The 14,325-nt window shown below is 42.4% G+C and overlaps 2 protein-coding genes across 4 annotated transcripts in view; both read right to left on the bottom strand.

Annotated features, from left to right (window-relative positions):
* Positions 1 to 672: 672 nt before the first annotated feature.
* On the bottom strand, positions 673 to 10,593 carry igsf5b (immunoglobulin superfamily, member 5b). Of its 3 annotated transcripts, XM_030776458.1 has the most exons (9): positions 10,506 to 10,593; positions 9,850 to 9,929; positions 9,005 to 9,319; positions 5,783 to 6,073; positions 5,194 to 5,301; positions 3,346 to 3,370; positions 2,308 to 2,396; positions 1,590 to 1,654; positions 673 to 984 (listed from the first exon to the last, which is right to left on the bottom strand). In XM_030776458.1, exons 2-9 carry the CDS (start codon positions 9,893 to 9,895, stop codon positions 877 to 879), a joined length of 1,047 nt encoding a protein of 348 aa, XP_030632318.1. In that variant the 5' UTR covers positions 9,896 to 9,929; positions 10,506 to 10,593; the 3' UTR covers positions 673 to 876. The 3 variants fall into 3 exon arrangements, with proteins under 3 accessions (XP_030632318.1, XP_030632316.1, XP_030632317.1); XM_030776456.1 differs by lacking the exon at positions 673 to 984 and having other exon boundaries at positions 1,372 to 1,654; XM_030776457.1 differs by lacking the exons at positions 673 to 984; positions 10,506 to 10,593 and adding an exon at positions 10,030 to 10,069 and having other exon boundaries at positions 1,372 to 1,654.
* Positions 10,594 to 13,371: 2,778 nt separating this feature from the next.
* The window catches only part of sh3bgr (SH3 domain binding glutamate-rich protein), a 9,608-nt gene continuing 8,654 nt past the window's right edge, over positions 13,372 to 14,325 (bottom strand). Inside the window, exon 12 of the mRNA XM_030777970.1 lies at positions 13,372 to 13,395. Within this exon, the coding sequence (XP_030633830.1) occupies positions 13,372 to 13,395 (24 nt within the window). The remainder of the gene's footprint in view (positions 13,396 to 14,325) is intronic.

The following is a 14,325-nucleotide window of genomic DNA, read 5'->3' as shown; positions in this document are numbered from 1 at the left end:
CGATAGTTTCAGGGCAAATGGATGGTGCGAAAAACAGAAAGCACTGAAGCTCAGAGAGGACAAGTCTGTCGGGTGAAATGCAGACAAACATGCGCCGCCTCCATCGCAACTTGGCTTTTTTTTTCTTTTTTTTTTAATTTTGTCTCTCAGGGACCGCGTTCTCTTGCCACTGAAGGGCATACTGGATACCAATACCATAAGGATATTTTAATGTGTCATGATATGTTTGATATGTTTGCCATCTGTAAATATGATATAGGAAAATAGAATCAAAATACTTTTTTCAAGTTTCAAGTTTATTTAGGGCCCAATATCATAAACAAAACAGGATGGCACCCCCCCGACTTAATCCTCACGTCAGTGCGGCAAGGGAAATTCCATGAAAGTCGTGAAGTGTTCAGAAAGCCCCATAAATATATAGAAATATGTACATAATTTTTCAACAAAAGAATTTTATTTAAAATGTTATATATTACAATATAAAAGAATAAAAACAACCCTTCAAGAGACATACCACACAGTTTTCATGGATCTAGTAATACATCTTTGAACATGTAGAATTCTTTGCAAAAAAGATATATTTTTTTCCATGAACATTTTAAAACAATGTATAAAACATAGAAAAAATAGAAAAAAGAAGATTAAACACACACTTAAATATTTCAGATGTTTGTCTGTGTGTGTCGAGTGTGAGTGTGCACACTGTTTATTGTTTGTTTGTTATTGCAGAATAACAGCACACTTCCCAGACACAAGGACACATTGTAATCAGAACACAGAACCTTCGGGTTGGAACACGGGGATGAGTTCTAAATCCATCACTATGGTTACTGTGTAAGCAGTGGAAACACGGGTTTCAGGGGTCAACCAGTAAACTTAAACAGTAGTAACAAGACGTGTTCTTTTAACGCCATCACTGCCTGTTGAACTGTGACTGTCCTCGCTTCTGACTGTTCGAATATTTGCATAGACGACGTCAGGAATCTGTTAAAACCGTAAAAACCAAACATCAAGATCACATGGGCAGCACTAGAATCCTGAAACGACTTCTCTGTGAGTACTAACATAGACAGATATCACCGCAAAACATGGAGCGCACTGTCTGTAAAGCAGAACCAGACTCAGAAATACGTCAAAACAGATCTGCATCTCTGATATCCAGGAAGCACTGAAACGCAATACTGCACAAGGCAAAATCAGCGTGCAATCAATAACTGTTAATTCCGGAGGCCATTTTGAAATATAACACATGACATAATTTAAAATAGTCAAACAGTGACTCAAACTCTCTAAATTAATATATCTGTCGTGTCATAATAAGGGAAGAAGGAGAGCAACCTTAAGGCAGTGTGATTTATCACTACAGGTTCACTCCGAAAAAAAAAAAAAAAAATCCCACAGATTATGCCGTCTCCTCGACAGGAAAGGGAGAGGTGAACGCTCTCTCTCTCGGCGTGTGTGGCGGAGAGTCAGCCATCGTCTCCTGCCCTCATCAATATCAAAGGTGTCAGAGACACCGTGGCAAAAGCATCTGAATTATTCAGAGGCTGAAAGTTGCTCTCGGTCTGTCTCTCTCTCTCTCCTCTTACCTTCCTGGCGCTGATAGGGTTTGTCTGCCTGTAGTCACTGCCACTGAGGTCATTGCAGCCTGTGTCTGCCAAGCGAGAAACAGTCGTTTAACTAGTCTGGCATCCAACTTGTTTCATTTCATGGGTACACCAAACAGTTACTGCTATGTCAACACAAGCATATCGTATACCTGAGAAGAAAGATATGGCTAGTGTCCGGTTGCATACGTGTTTATTTAAACCAATGAAAGCAACTTAAAAGAAAATGTTCACGCAAAATGAATTTTTTCCCATAGTCTTGGGTTTTGACGGTTTATCCTACAATCAGTGTCCCTGATTTAAGGAACACATCAACAGTAGTGGGTAGAATGGCTTCAAATGGCTTCAAGTCAAATTTTTTAAAATAAAGCCATCAGAATACCATGCTGAACATGCAGAGGAATGTTATGATATTTGTGGAAAATGCACAGCTCGTAACTCAGAAGGCTCCCAAGCCTTCTCCAACAGCGCAGCGACTAGATCTTCAACGTTCTTTACAGCTGTATCTCTTAATGTTGTTGATCTATTGCAAAGTGCCGGCTGATGTACTGGCCGACGATATCAGCTTGAAATTAGACACTGTGCTAACGCCGTGAAGAGGCGGTTTTTCTTTTCCAAGTGTTTCTTTGTTCTCGTGCATCAGCAGTTGTAGGCGAGATTGCTTTATTTACTGACGGTGGCGGGGCTCCAGTTCACTCACCTGTGCGACCCTCGGAGAGGTATCCCGGGTTGACCCTTCCCCCTGTGTCTGAGACCGCAGAGTTTCGCTCACGATCCTGCTGATCTAAGCTGTGAGAGGCAGAGAGCGAGGAAGGGAAAGACAGAGAGAGAGAGAAAGAGAGAGAGAGAGAGAGAGAGAGAGAGTGTACATTGCACGAGATGAATAGTGTCATTGTATACTTCAGTTTTAAAGACCTTGAATCAAACGCCAAAGAAATGACATCCATCAACGCTTTCTTTATTACACAACCGGTGGCACCGGGAACCTGAAACTGTAATTAGCGATTTTAATGTTCTAATTTGGACACTGATCTGGTCAGTGACCTGGCCTTCATTTCACACACATTACTAAACATAAAAACTGTCACTGAGCAACCTCTCTGGTCCACGGAGTATCCTCATTCCCCACTGATGGACCTGTTAGAGGGGTGAACCACTGTGCGGGTCAAGAGCTAGAGAAAAGCCTCCTTTTTAAATTCCTCATCAATGCTTCCATTAAAGGTTTCACAGATGGTTAGACATAATCATTGGAGACCACGCAATGGCCCTGTTCTGTAAACTGATCAGCTGTCTCAGTCCTATTAAGATAAAGCAATGTGTTTGAACCAAGGGTGAAAAACATTAGTGATTTGAGAAAGCTGTATTGCTTAGCTAAATTGGATGACACTTTAGGGGGAGAAAAAGGCTGGAATTTCAAAAAAAAAAAAAAAAAAAAGATCCCATTTCTTGAAACTTGTAACCATTAGCAAAACAAAATAGTCAAGCTACGTTATCACGACCAGTCAAAATATTTTAATGGGATTTCAATGGTCATAAGTGGGATAAGGAGATTATAATGCATTGAAAGTCTTTAAAAAAAGAATGCTATGATCAAAAACAGGTGTTTTGCATTTAAAAAAAGGTAAGTACACTAATTGAGCTATATTAGTGCATAGCAGCAACATTAAAGCACTTCATTCAACAAATGTGGGGAAATCCATAAAAGGAATTGGGTTTCTTATGTCAAAGCCATTCCTACCTTCTCTCATCCTGCTCATCCATTTCTAAAAAAAGAAGAAGAAGAAGAAAAAGGAAAAACAATTTTAGCGCAGAGAAAATCTAAGCGGAATCCTAATCAGTTCCTCACACGGTAAACAAACGCGGGGGTCATTGTTTAATAGCGCTGGTTTTAATTGGCACAGCAGATTTGCCAACAAACACATCAGACAGGAACAACCAAATTTGGTCGTTTCAAGCCTGGCAGCGGTGCATATGTTTACCACTCTGAACTATTTGCTCTGTCAGTTAAAAGTTCGGTTTTATTTCGCAAATGCAGCCAGGCCCCCCCCCCCCCCCCCCTCCCCCCGAGGGCCGGTTTTGAATTTACCAGCAGACAGAGCAATAATGAATAGTAACTCGGGGAGTTGTCGCTTTCTTAGCCGAAGGTCTTTGCGAGAGACGTCGTGAGTAGTCGGGAAACAATGATGATACAGGTCTCAGGTGGAGACTGATGAAATTACTGTCTTTTGTAGAGGCAAAAAAACCCCCAAAAAACACCCTACCTCGTATGGGTAAATTATTTAGAAGTTTGTTTCTAAATATCATCCATTGTTCATAAATATTGTCCTGTGCGTGTCAAGCTGATAAATTTAGACAATAGAACTGTCTTGATTTGGAAACATGACCTTCTTGTGACCAAGACAAAAACATACTAATTATGTGTATTTACAGTTTCGTGAAGGGGGTTGGGGGAGTATTAAGAAAATGGATTTGAAAGGCGTGAGTTTTATCAAGTGCACTGGAGGGAATGCACCTGCATTAAAAACTAATCCTCCATGTGGCCTTGATTTTCACAGGTCCTGGATCAGTCACAGTGGATTAAACAGCCTATAATGTGTGACTCAAGGCCTCTGTATAGCTATCGCACACAAACAGCCCGCCTCACGGCCATAAGCAGCAATAACTCACCGATGGCTCTCCTCAAAACTCCAGGGGAACATCTCTATCCCCCCCTCCCCTCCACCCCCTCTCAACCACCCCCCTCCCCTCCTAAAACACTGCCAAAGCACCACATCTCCCTCTGAGGAAGGGCCTGTCGCACTGAGTAATCCCCCGACTCTCAAGAGGAGCCAGAGGACCATCTCAGACCATCTTGAGGAAAAACGATCTCCCCACAAACAACCTATCTACGCTGTTTAAGGAACAGCTGTGGAGCCGTTATTAAGCTGACGCTTTTTAAAAATTTTTTTTGTTTTTGTTTTTCAGCACAGCGTGTTTTTACCTCCGGGCAAATTCAGACAGATGATTAAAGGGGATGTTCATCTACGTTCAGACATTTTCACAATTGTTGTTTCGTCACTGAATCATCAATAGAATCCTTTTTTCTGATATGTTATTCATTTCAGCGTATGTGTGTGTCTGTGTGTGTGTGTGTGTGTGTGTGTGTGTGGTCTGTGTGTGTGTCAGCATGCGCATAAGTATCCAGACATTACAGAGAGATAAACAGAGAGAGAGAGAGAGAGAGAAAGAAAAGGTAAATGAAGCCTTCCGCGCGGATTGTACCCTCTTGAAGGCGTCACCTTGACACTAGTCTGTTAGTGCAGTTTTTTTAGTGCTTTCCGTGACAGGTGGGAGACAGGAGCAAAGCGAATGCCAGCAGTTTTCTGCAGCCTTTTCTTGCTGACAGGTGAAGTTTCGGGGGCTGACGGTCGCCTGCCCTTGCTGATGCCAGTGAGTGTGACACAACGTGGGACTGCAGAACTCCTTCACTAAACTATAATCACCGTCCTTACCGCCGTGAGGAGCGAACAGAACTCCTCCTGAACTTTGGAAAGAGGAGGAGGAGGAGGAGGGGGGGGGGGGGCGGAAAAAAGAGGTTCTCGCTTACTGGCCGCTATCGTTCTGAACCAGACAACGATGCCGACGGCGAGGAGCAACAGGACGAGGACGCAGACTGAGGTCGTCACGGCGATCAGCACGGTGTTGTCCTCTGAAACTGCAGACAGGAACACTATTCAGACGTCGCTAACTAAAATCAATTAAAATAAAACAGGAAACGGTTCTTACATAACATGTTCATTTGGGAATAACTGTTACGTAACATTATACAGAATACATACTGAGTGAAGTGGTTGACTTTACTCATCATCTAATATGCTGGAGTACACCCAACCCATCCCCAAATTTGTCCGGTTTGATATTGCAGCAGGAGTTTGATATTGCACCTTGCATTCCAAAACTCACTGACAAAACAACGTGTGTGAATAATACCCTCTTCAAAATCTCCGTTGTTGCCGGAGCCTAAAAGAGCCTTTACGCGTTGAATACTTAAAACCCCTCTGTTTCTTCTTGAGCTCCTCTGCTCGTTTTTAGCTTGAACTTGCTACGCCTACGTGCAGTATAATCCTCAGTTCTGCGTGTGGTGACGACGCGTCGCTGTCGTGCTAATACCTGGTGCGCGAAGAGGGAAGACTCACCCACGGCCAGCGTGATATTGTGGCGTTGGGGCGCAGAGAGAGCGGTCACCGATGCCTGACACTCCACTGTGGTCGTCCTCTCGGCGCGGACACCCAGGGTGCTGTTGGAGTGGAACAGTCCCGCAGAGTCCTGGATACTGGTGACGTTGTATTCGTCGCCTCCCGCTTCTTTCCCGTTCACGATCCAGACCACAGCGGGCTCTGGGAACCAGCCCTCAGCCGCGCAGTGCAGAAGAACCAGCTCCCCCTTCTGAACGGGTCTGTCACCCACAATCCTCACACTGCCCGTCTCTTAAGAAGGAGGGGAAACGTGGAGAGAGCTTAGTTACCGCTATGGTTATAGTTATAGTCATAGTATTTCAGTATGCTTACAATCTGTATTTGGACCGAAAGATTATTACATGCAAGTCTGTACGTGTGTGTGTGTGTGTGTGTGTGTGTGTGTATTGTGTGGGTATGCTCACTGTTCTTCCCTGGTTGTCACTGACCTGTTCATTAAGGAAAGCTTTTTTTTTTTTCCCCTGCTCCTAAATGATTGATTGTATGTTACTGAGTCTGAATAGAGTGCCACGCAAGTCAAGCTGTTTTAGCCAAATGCTCTGTCTAAGGCAGGGCCCACATTATGGATCTTTTGTTTGCCCCCAGTCACAGACAATAGGTAGACCTGAGAACCACTATTGACAGTTAGGTAATTAGTTAAGCTTTGTCGCTTTGTCTTGCTAAATTACATGCCCAAACCGATTCATCAGGATGGCCCTGAAAGGCTGGTCCCAGTGTCGCTCCCATACTTGTTCTAACAGGTCATGTTTGGCACTAGTGCTGCATTAAATAAATATCAATCAAATTTCATTTTACCCTTTAACAATGGAACAGTCCTATATATATGGAGAGCGTGTGTGTGTGTGTGTGTGTACAGCTCTCCTGATTGTTTTTGCATTCAGGCAGTTTGCACGTCTTTATAAAGTTATTTCTGGGCGTCGAGATTGCGGCAGAGTCCAAAACATCGTTGTTCAGCTTTTCCACTGCAATTACCTGATTCAAATTAACATCGCAATTAGCTTTAAAATGGAGCCATTCTGCTCACTCTGAACAGAGACGCATCTGTGGCAGCTACGTCTGCCTCGAACAGTAGGACTGCAGACGATATTATCAGTGAGCAGGGCCACATAACTCTCTGAGTCAGGTGATTTCTCAGCGATGGCCAGGAGTAAGAGAACCAGAGGATAGCGTTTAATCTGGAGGAGGTATGGGTGCCTTCACTCTCATAAACAGCTCTGTGGGCAATCCCATGTCTAAGTACCAGACACACGTTTACCCCCCCCCCCCCCCCCCCCCCACTCTGATTTACATCTTAACCCTTGCCTGGGCTATGTGTTTGTGGGAGTGTGTGTGTGTGTGTGTGTGCCTATGTCTATAAGAGAGAGAGAGAGAGTGTGTGTGTATGTGTGTGTGTGTGTGTTTGTCTGTCTGTCTGTTTGTAAATGTGTATGTTTGTGTGTGTTTGTGTGTATGTGTATTTATAAGTGCATTCTTATCTGTGTGTGTGTGTGTGTGTGTGTGTGTGTGTGTGTGTGTTTGTGCACATGCATGCATGTGTGTGTGATCAGCTGAAGAAATGAGACTCAAATAAAACTCTAATGAACTAATTTCCCTCCATCCCGTTCCACATATGTGCGCGTGCAGGGCTGTGTATCTCTGTGTACATATTCTCTCTCACATGTCAACCCCGCGATGAGAAACGACCTCAGCACAGGCCCCGCGTATGGATTGAAATGAGAGCGTTTGAATGAAGAGTGAAAAGGAGAGCTTGCACTCTCTGGGAATTTGTGGCCTTCTTCCAATAGTATATCTGACCTACTGGACCACAAATCTTGGACAGAGTTGCTGACTGCTAACTGGAAACGCCAACATGCACAATTAATTCAAAAGGACTGTCAGGCCAAAGACTTCCTCAGCGTCAGGCTCCTAGCCCTTGATCCTCCATACACTATTGTTAATGGGTGCATATATCAAGGAGAATTTGTAGCATTGGCAAAAAAAAAAAGCCCTCCTTATAATATATTGGAAGGAATGGTTCATTGCTTTGTTCTCTGGGATTTAGCTGAGCTGTAACTTTCCATCAGAAAAAAATTAACTGGATAATGATCCAATCAAAGGAGCGGAAATTTTTTTTTTTGGTCACCTCTCTCTCCCCCTTGGCGTCTTAGCACAAATTTAATAGAGTGATTGATACTCAACATTATGTTCATCTGTCAGGGTCTGAAGTCTTTTCTGGATACAGCGACAAACTGGAAACCTATGCATGGCGCAACTGAAAACTTACATTGTAAACACACTTTTAAAATTCTCACTGATATGCATCTGATGCGCTAAAATGCCAGTGGTGGATAAGAACGAGGACGTCGACAACTTCTCTGTTTTGAAATTCCACGTTCCAGTTGATGAGGAATACTCCAGTGATAATTTAAGCAAGGAGAAAGAGAGAGAGTGAGAGATACACAGAGAGAAAGAGAGAGAGGGGCCAGGAGAGAGACAGACAGACAGAGACAGAGAGACAGAGAGTGATAGACAAGGGAAGGGGAGAGATGCCCACAAAATCTCGGATTAGGGCTGCTCTCCGTCTCTGATAGCTGCTCAGGAGAGCGGTGCCAAAAACGGGTATTTATAACCAAAACCTAATCGATTCCCATCACAGAAAGCACCACTCTGGCATTAACAGTGTCATATGCTCTATCAAAAAGAGCCAGGGCAGCAGTCCTCCGTGAGGACTGGGAGTAGATGAATCCCCTGGATGAAAAATACCTAAGTCGATACTCCCACCCTAAATCAGAGGTTTCTCAGAAAAGTGGACTGCTTCCCCGAATACATGCATCCAGCACCAGATTAACATACTGACATCCCGTTGAGACGGCAAAAGAAGAAACCGTTGTTTACAACAACATTGCCCCTCCCTAAAACCATAACAGAATCAAAAATATCCAAATGGAAATAAGTGACTGTGCTGCTCTGCATCTCTGTATGGATTTGAGAGAGAGAGAGAGAGAGAGAGAGAGAGAGAGAGAGAGAGAGAGAGAGAGAGAGAGAGAGAGAGAGAGAGAGAGAGAGAGAGAGAGAGAGAGAGAGAGAGAGAGAATGTATTTTTAAAAATGACTGGTTTCACCACTGTTCTACACTGTCAGTTTTCAGCGCAAGGACAGAGCGAGTAGTGAAAAGCACACATACCTTGGACAAACAGAGCCGCTGTTTTTCTATCAATATTCTGGAGGTCACAGGCGACCTCCTGGACCGTGCGGCTGAGTGAGGCATTCCACAGAACAAACTCCCACACTGACTTTTCAGAGGTCGAGTGGTTCACCGCACCGTATCTGACATCGTCACCCAATCGCCCGTAAAGGGCCGAGATGGTCATGACGGTCCTCGAACTCAATAACCACACCATCACGTCCCACGATCTCCGTGTGCTGCAGTTGAAGCGAACCTCGTCGCCACGTAGCACTGTAACGTTACTTGGTATCAACTCCATTTCTGATGCAAGTGCTGAAAGAGAGAGTTTCAAACAGACAGTACGGTAACCTCTTTACTTCCATATTATGTTGTAATATCCCTTCTGCATGAGGCTATCAATCTCTTAAACAACAAATAGGCCTACTTGTCCCAACAGACCAAGTATTCACAATTCTGATTTATAGTTTCATGTTTACAGTATGGTACAATCAGAACTCAAATGCATCTGCATTTTTTTAATCCATCAGATAGCTAGTCTTGTGGAACCCCATGGATGGTACATAACCGCTCTAATTGTATATTTAAAATTCAGATTAGTGAACAGCCGCTATCGGCCGCTAATTAATTTCCTTTCAACATTCCCTGCCGCCTTCACAGCAGAACTTTACTAATTACAATTTAATGGCAGTATTGGAGCTCTGCGGGGTAATGATAACAAATGTTTGGATAAATGTACAGAGATAATCTGAAGTCTTGTTCCATGTGATGTACAACCGCTCTGTAGCTATCTAATGCGAGAACTTCACACGTTCACTCGGCTGTGTTACTGCCAGTCTTCTCACCTTGTATCGCGCATAGCAGAACCGTTAGCCGGAGGGATGTAGGCATATTGTCTTGGTAACAGTCATGCCGTCGTTCAAAGCTACACAGCACAGCGGGAAATAGTGGCACTCATTACAAAATATCCATTTTCCATTTTATTAGATCTCATTCTATGTAAATGAACAGATTCCAAGCATTACCTTATGTGTTCAATCAATTTGCCATTTCATATCCTACCCCAGGGCTTGATCAATTGCATTGAGAACTCGGCCAAGGGAAATTAAATCAATACGTTGCCGTTATTTATTTTGTATTGTTTGCTCTCCGATCACCGATCAGATGAATATTTCGAAATATTGCTATCACATTTACAGATGTTTTCAGATGTTCTTTTTTATCCTTTTTAGATGAGACTGATTAGGTTCCTGATGTAATGCAACACTGCACCAATATTGCAACCCATGGAATGATGTATTCAGATATCTACTAATTGAATAACAGTCCAATTACTCTAATTCAGTCACAGATTCAGTACGATAATTGAATGCCATACCATCACAGTCAGTGTTGAAAATCCATTGATACACAAACGCAAATTGGGCATATCGCTTGAATTTCCAACAGAAATTAATGGTGTTTCAAGCAATACGAAAAACTTAATATTCAGTTTTCCTACCTTAATTCTTTTGTGTTGATTTTCCTAGACAGGCGCTGGCAGTGATGCCCTTAATTCACAATATGTCTGTGTAAACCCAAACTTTTCCCATGTGCAACCGTGTGCGACGTAGGCAAAAAAAAAAAAAACTAGTCAGTTAAATATTAGTGAAAAGAAGGAGGAACTTTGTCCTCACTGGAGACTCTGCCACTGTAAATATGCACCATGACTCACAGGCAGGGAAAACAATGCAAGTGTAGTTCCTTTCCTCCACAAGAGGTTACATCCCAAGTTTTCCATATTATTTTCCTCCGAAGCACATAAGTTAATGTCAAATGTGTGTTTCTGAGGTTTTGGAAAGGTTGCTTCAGACAGGGTGAAACGGTATTTTAAACCATAACTGGGTTTCAGTTAGTTTATAACAGAAACAATATCCCAGTAGAAAAAACCAAAACCCCACTATCCCTGATATAGCCATACACTGACCCGCCCTCCCACAATAACAATAACTACAATGACTATTTTCAAACCCACTCCCACAACCCCCCCCCCCCCCCCCACCCCCCCACGCCAGAGTCTCTCCAGGGATATTCTTTAAACGCACATCCTGTTCATAGAATTTACACTCCCCCTGTCCCCAACATTGTTCACTTCTCTTAAAATAAACACAATACCATAAAAAAGGAGTATAACGGACGAGACATCGACATCATTCGCGCAGTACTCCTTTAATGGCATCTATGGGGTTTTCCCCATTATACAATTCTGTCTACGGTTAACAAAGTGCATAACGTCAACTGAGAACCGACTAGAAGAATGACATTCAGCAGGCCATGACAAAACAGCAATGACAACAATCGTCGTTTTGCTTTACCACCAAAAAAAAAGGGGTAAGAGATTTTTTTAACCCTTTGTTTTCAGCTGAAAACACAAAGCTTTCCAAGAGGACGGGTTCTGATGTTCTAATCAGACACTAACACTACGAAAGCTACAGGGCATCTCATTACTTCATAACTTCAGCTTCTTTCAGATGTAATATACCTCTAAAATAATATTACTGAGATCAGAAATTCACATCAGCAACTCCTAGTATCTCCACAGCATATGTAACAAAGTTTAAAAAAAAAAAATATATATATATGGCAATACGGGAGTTAGTAAGGTTTTAGTAAAACTCTAAGCTATGCATGTGTATGTACAGTAACAAAGCCTGCCATGAACAGAAATTCGCCCGCGTCTTCTAAAAACGTGGCGTCATTGAGTGGGGAAGACATATTCTTTGTCGTACATGGTTTCAACATCATGTGAAAACAGCATTCACGAGTGCCAGCTGATCAAATGTACAGTGAAATCACATCATTTGAAACAACATACATAAAAAAAAAAAAAAACAGGGCACAGATGTTAAATAAGTACAGTTTTTCTGTGACGTTCAGGAGCCCGTGTATACGAGGCAGGGTTTCCATGGGTCGATTTTATGGCGTTGAGGTTGGTTTCCGTGTCGCTGTGCTGGACGGGCTAAGGCTTCAGGCTGGGGGGGGGGGGGGGGTGTCAGGAAGGTAAATGTCAGCAGAGGAAGCAATGACAGGTAAGGTGGGGATCACTCCAAGGCTAGAAAAACAAACAACAACAACAAAAAAAAACATCTTTTAAATATGTATTAGTCCACTCTCTAAAGTGAAGGACAGGGAAGTGATGTCATAGAGGCAGCTGTGGAACAGCTCTGGAATTTAGAGCCAACAGAATGTTCTATTTAATATCAGTGAGGTTCCGTATCTCCATAAGATTCCGTGTTGTGTTCTTAATACTGTAGTCGCCACAGAAATGATAGAGCGAGCGTCTTCTCCTAAGTAAAGCTGTCCCTACATTGGCGTCAGTGCCAGTTTCGGTGCCCAGCCAAAACTGGCATGGGGTGGTGTTACAGTTATCTTACCAATTCATGCAAACAGACCAACACCACGGGGTTTTCTGCTTAGTAGTTTGTCCTCTCTCGAACATTTCCTTTTCAACCCTTTCAGTCACCGAGGGGAAAGTTGTATGACCTTTAAATGCTTTTCTCTGTATATACAGTGCTTTATTTTGACTCCACTGCCTGTCTGTCAGGGTGCTATGAATAAAAGGGTCCAAGTGAACAGGATCACAGAATTATAGTTCAAGTCTAGGTACAGACTACAGTTTCCTCAACATATTATGACTGTTTATAATGTCAGCAGATTTAGACTGACTTTATATGAGACAAATATGTAGTGACTCTGTACTGACATGGTGAAAACATTATTATAGAAGGAGGTTACAGATGCAGTGCAGGTGTGGATTACTATAAAATGTAAATTCTCTTATTAAATGAGTGTGGCGAGTTGTTAATGCATATGTATATACATCACTGCAAATGACCACCTGTACCTACACAGTGATAATGGTAATCAAAATAATTTGCTAATATTATATACATGTTTATATAAATATGGTCTGTTGTTCACTAGAGAAGCTTAGTTACGATTGATGCATGTAGATAAACTGAGGAAAGAACTTATATGTAGCTAAAGTATAAAGACTAAAACATGACCATTTTTGACAATTCTATACCTCTGAAAGAGGTTGTAATTAAAAAATCCTGTTTTTTTTAAATATGAAGACCATCTTCAAAAATGTCTTCATTTTCACTTAAGCTCAGTTTAGATAAAGCGTTTAGCAGTTAACATCATGAGTTTCACCATTATCAAGATACTCTGTTTCAAATGCTCTCCTGTAAACCAGGGACTGGAATTATTTTCTCCGTTCAATTCAGTCCACTCTATCCTATTACTCCACCTAGTGGTAATGAGGAGAAAAACAACCGTTTACCTTAAGAGCAATACTACAACTCCATATCGTCCACACTTTAAGGTTACTCATCTTCCTCTTCTCCTTCCTGTGTGGGGGGAAAAAAAAATATTACAAACACTTTTAGAACGCGTAAACATACAAGAAGTCTCGACTTACAAGACCGTCTGACTTTTTCCATACAAGGGGTCAAGCACAATTTAGTTTTTCACGGAGTAGCGGGATTTGACGGAACTGCGGGAACTACTGCACAGTTCCAACTAGGCACACATAAAGAGTAATGCTTCCAAATTTGTTAGTCCAATGAGGAATCTTAACAGAACATCCAGTGTAAATGGCTGAAGAGTGAGGGAGAGGAAAAAAAAGAGTTCCCCCAACATTCTGAGTCTGATCCTGAATGACTTGGTGGTCAACCCTGTTATGTGATGGGTTGTGTGTTACCCAGCAGCTATGATACCTCTTCAGACTCATCCTCTTCCTCATCATCATCATCATCATCTTCTTCTTCTTCTTCTTCATCCTTGTCACATTTGAAAATAGGACAAAAGAGGAGGAGATCGTAATGAAAATAGACCAGGTCGAGAGAAAGTGGTGAACGCCACTGTTCGGTGGCGTCTGCTTTGCAGTGTGGATGCTCTTAGCCCAACAGACAAGTGAAAAGAGCACAGAAAAGTGCAGTGGATCCACCAAAGCCACAGAGCCAAGCTTGTGATGCAAAAAAAAAGGAAAAAAAAGAAAGAAAGTGCATTTCTTTGATAACAACAGAACATTCGCTTTTTTTTTATCCTCTCATTCTCCACAAAAAAGAAAAAGAAAAAAAAAATCAATAGCAAAACATCTTTCTCCCGACGAGGCCGCGTCAGCCATGCAGCCGGGAGAAGGTTCTGATCCGAAAACAAGACAAGAGCAGTTCACTGCATCATTTCTCTTCTGTTTAAGCAAGTCTGCTGATCAAATCAACAAGTTCTTGCATGCTCAAAGTTCTGCACCAACTGCAAAAAACAACAAAATCCGTAAG

Source organism: Chanos chanos, chromosome 6, assembly GCF_902362185.1.
Source record: "Chanos chanos chromosome 6, fChaCha1.1, whole genome shotgun sequence".
Classification (NCBI taxonomy): domain Eukaryota; kingdom Metazoa; phylum Chordata; class Actinopteri; order Gonorynchiformes; family Chanidae; genus Chanos; species Chanos chanos.
Note: the sequence above shows the minus strand (reverse complement) of the source record. Positions and strands in the feature narration are given on the sequence as shown.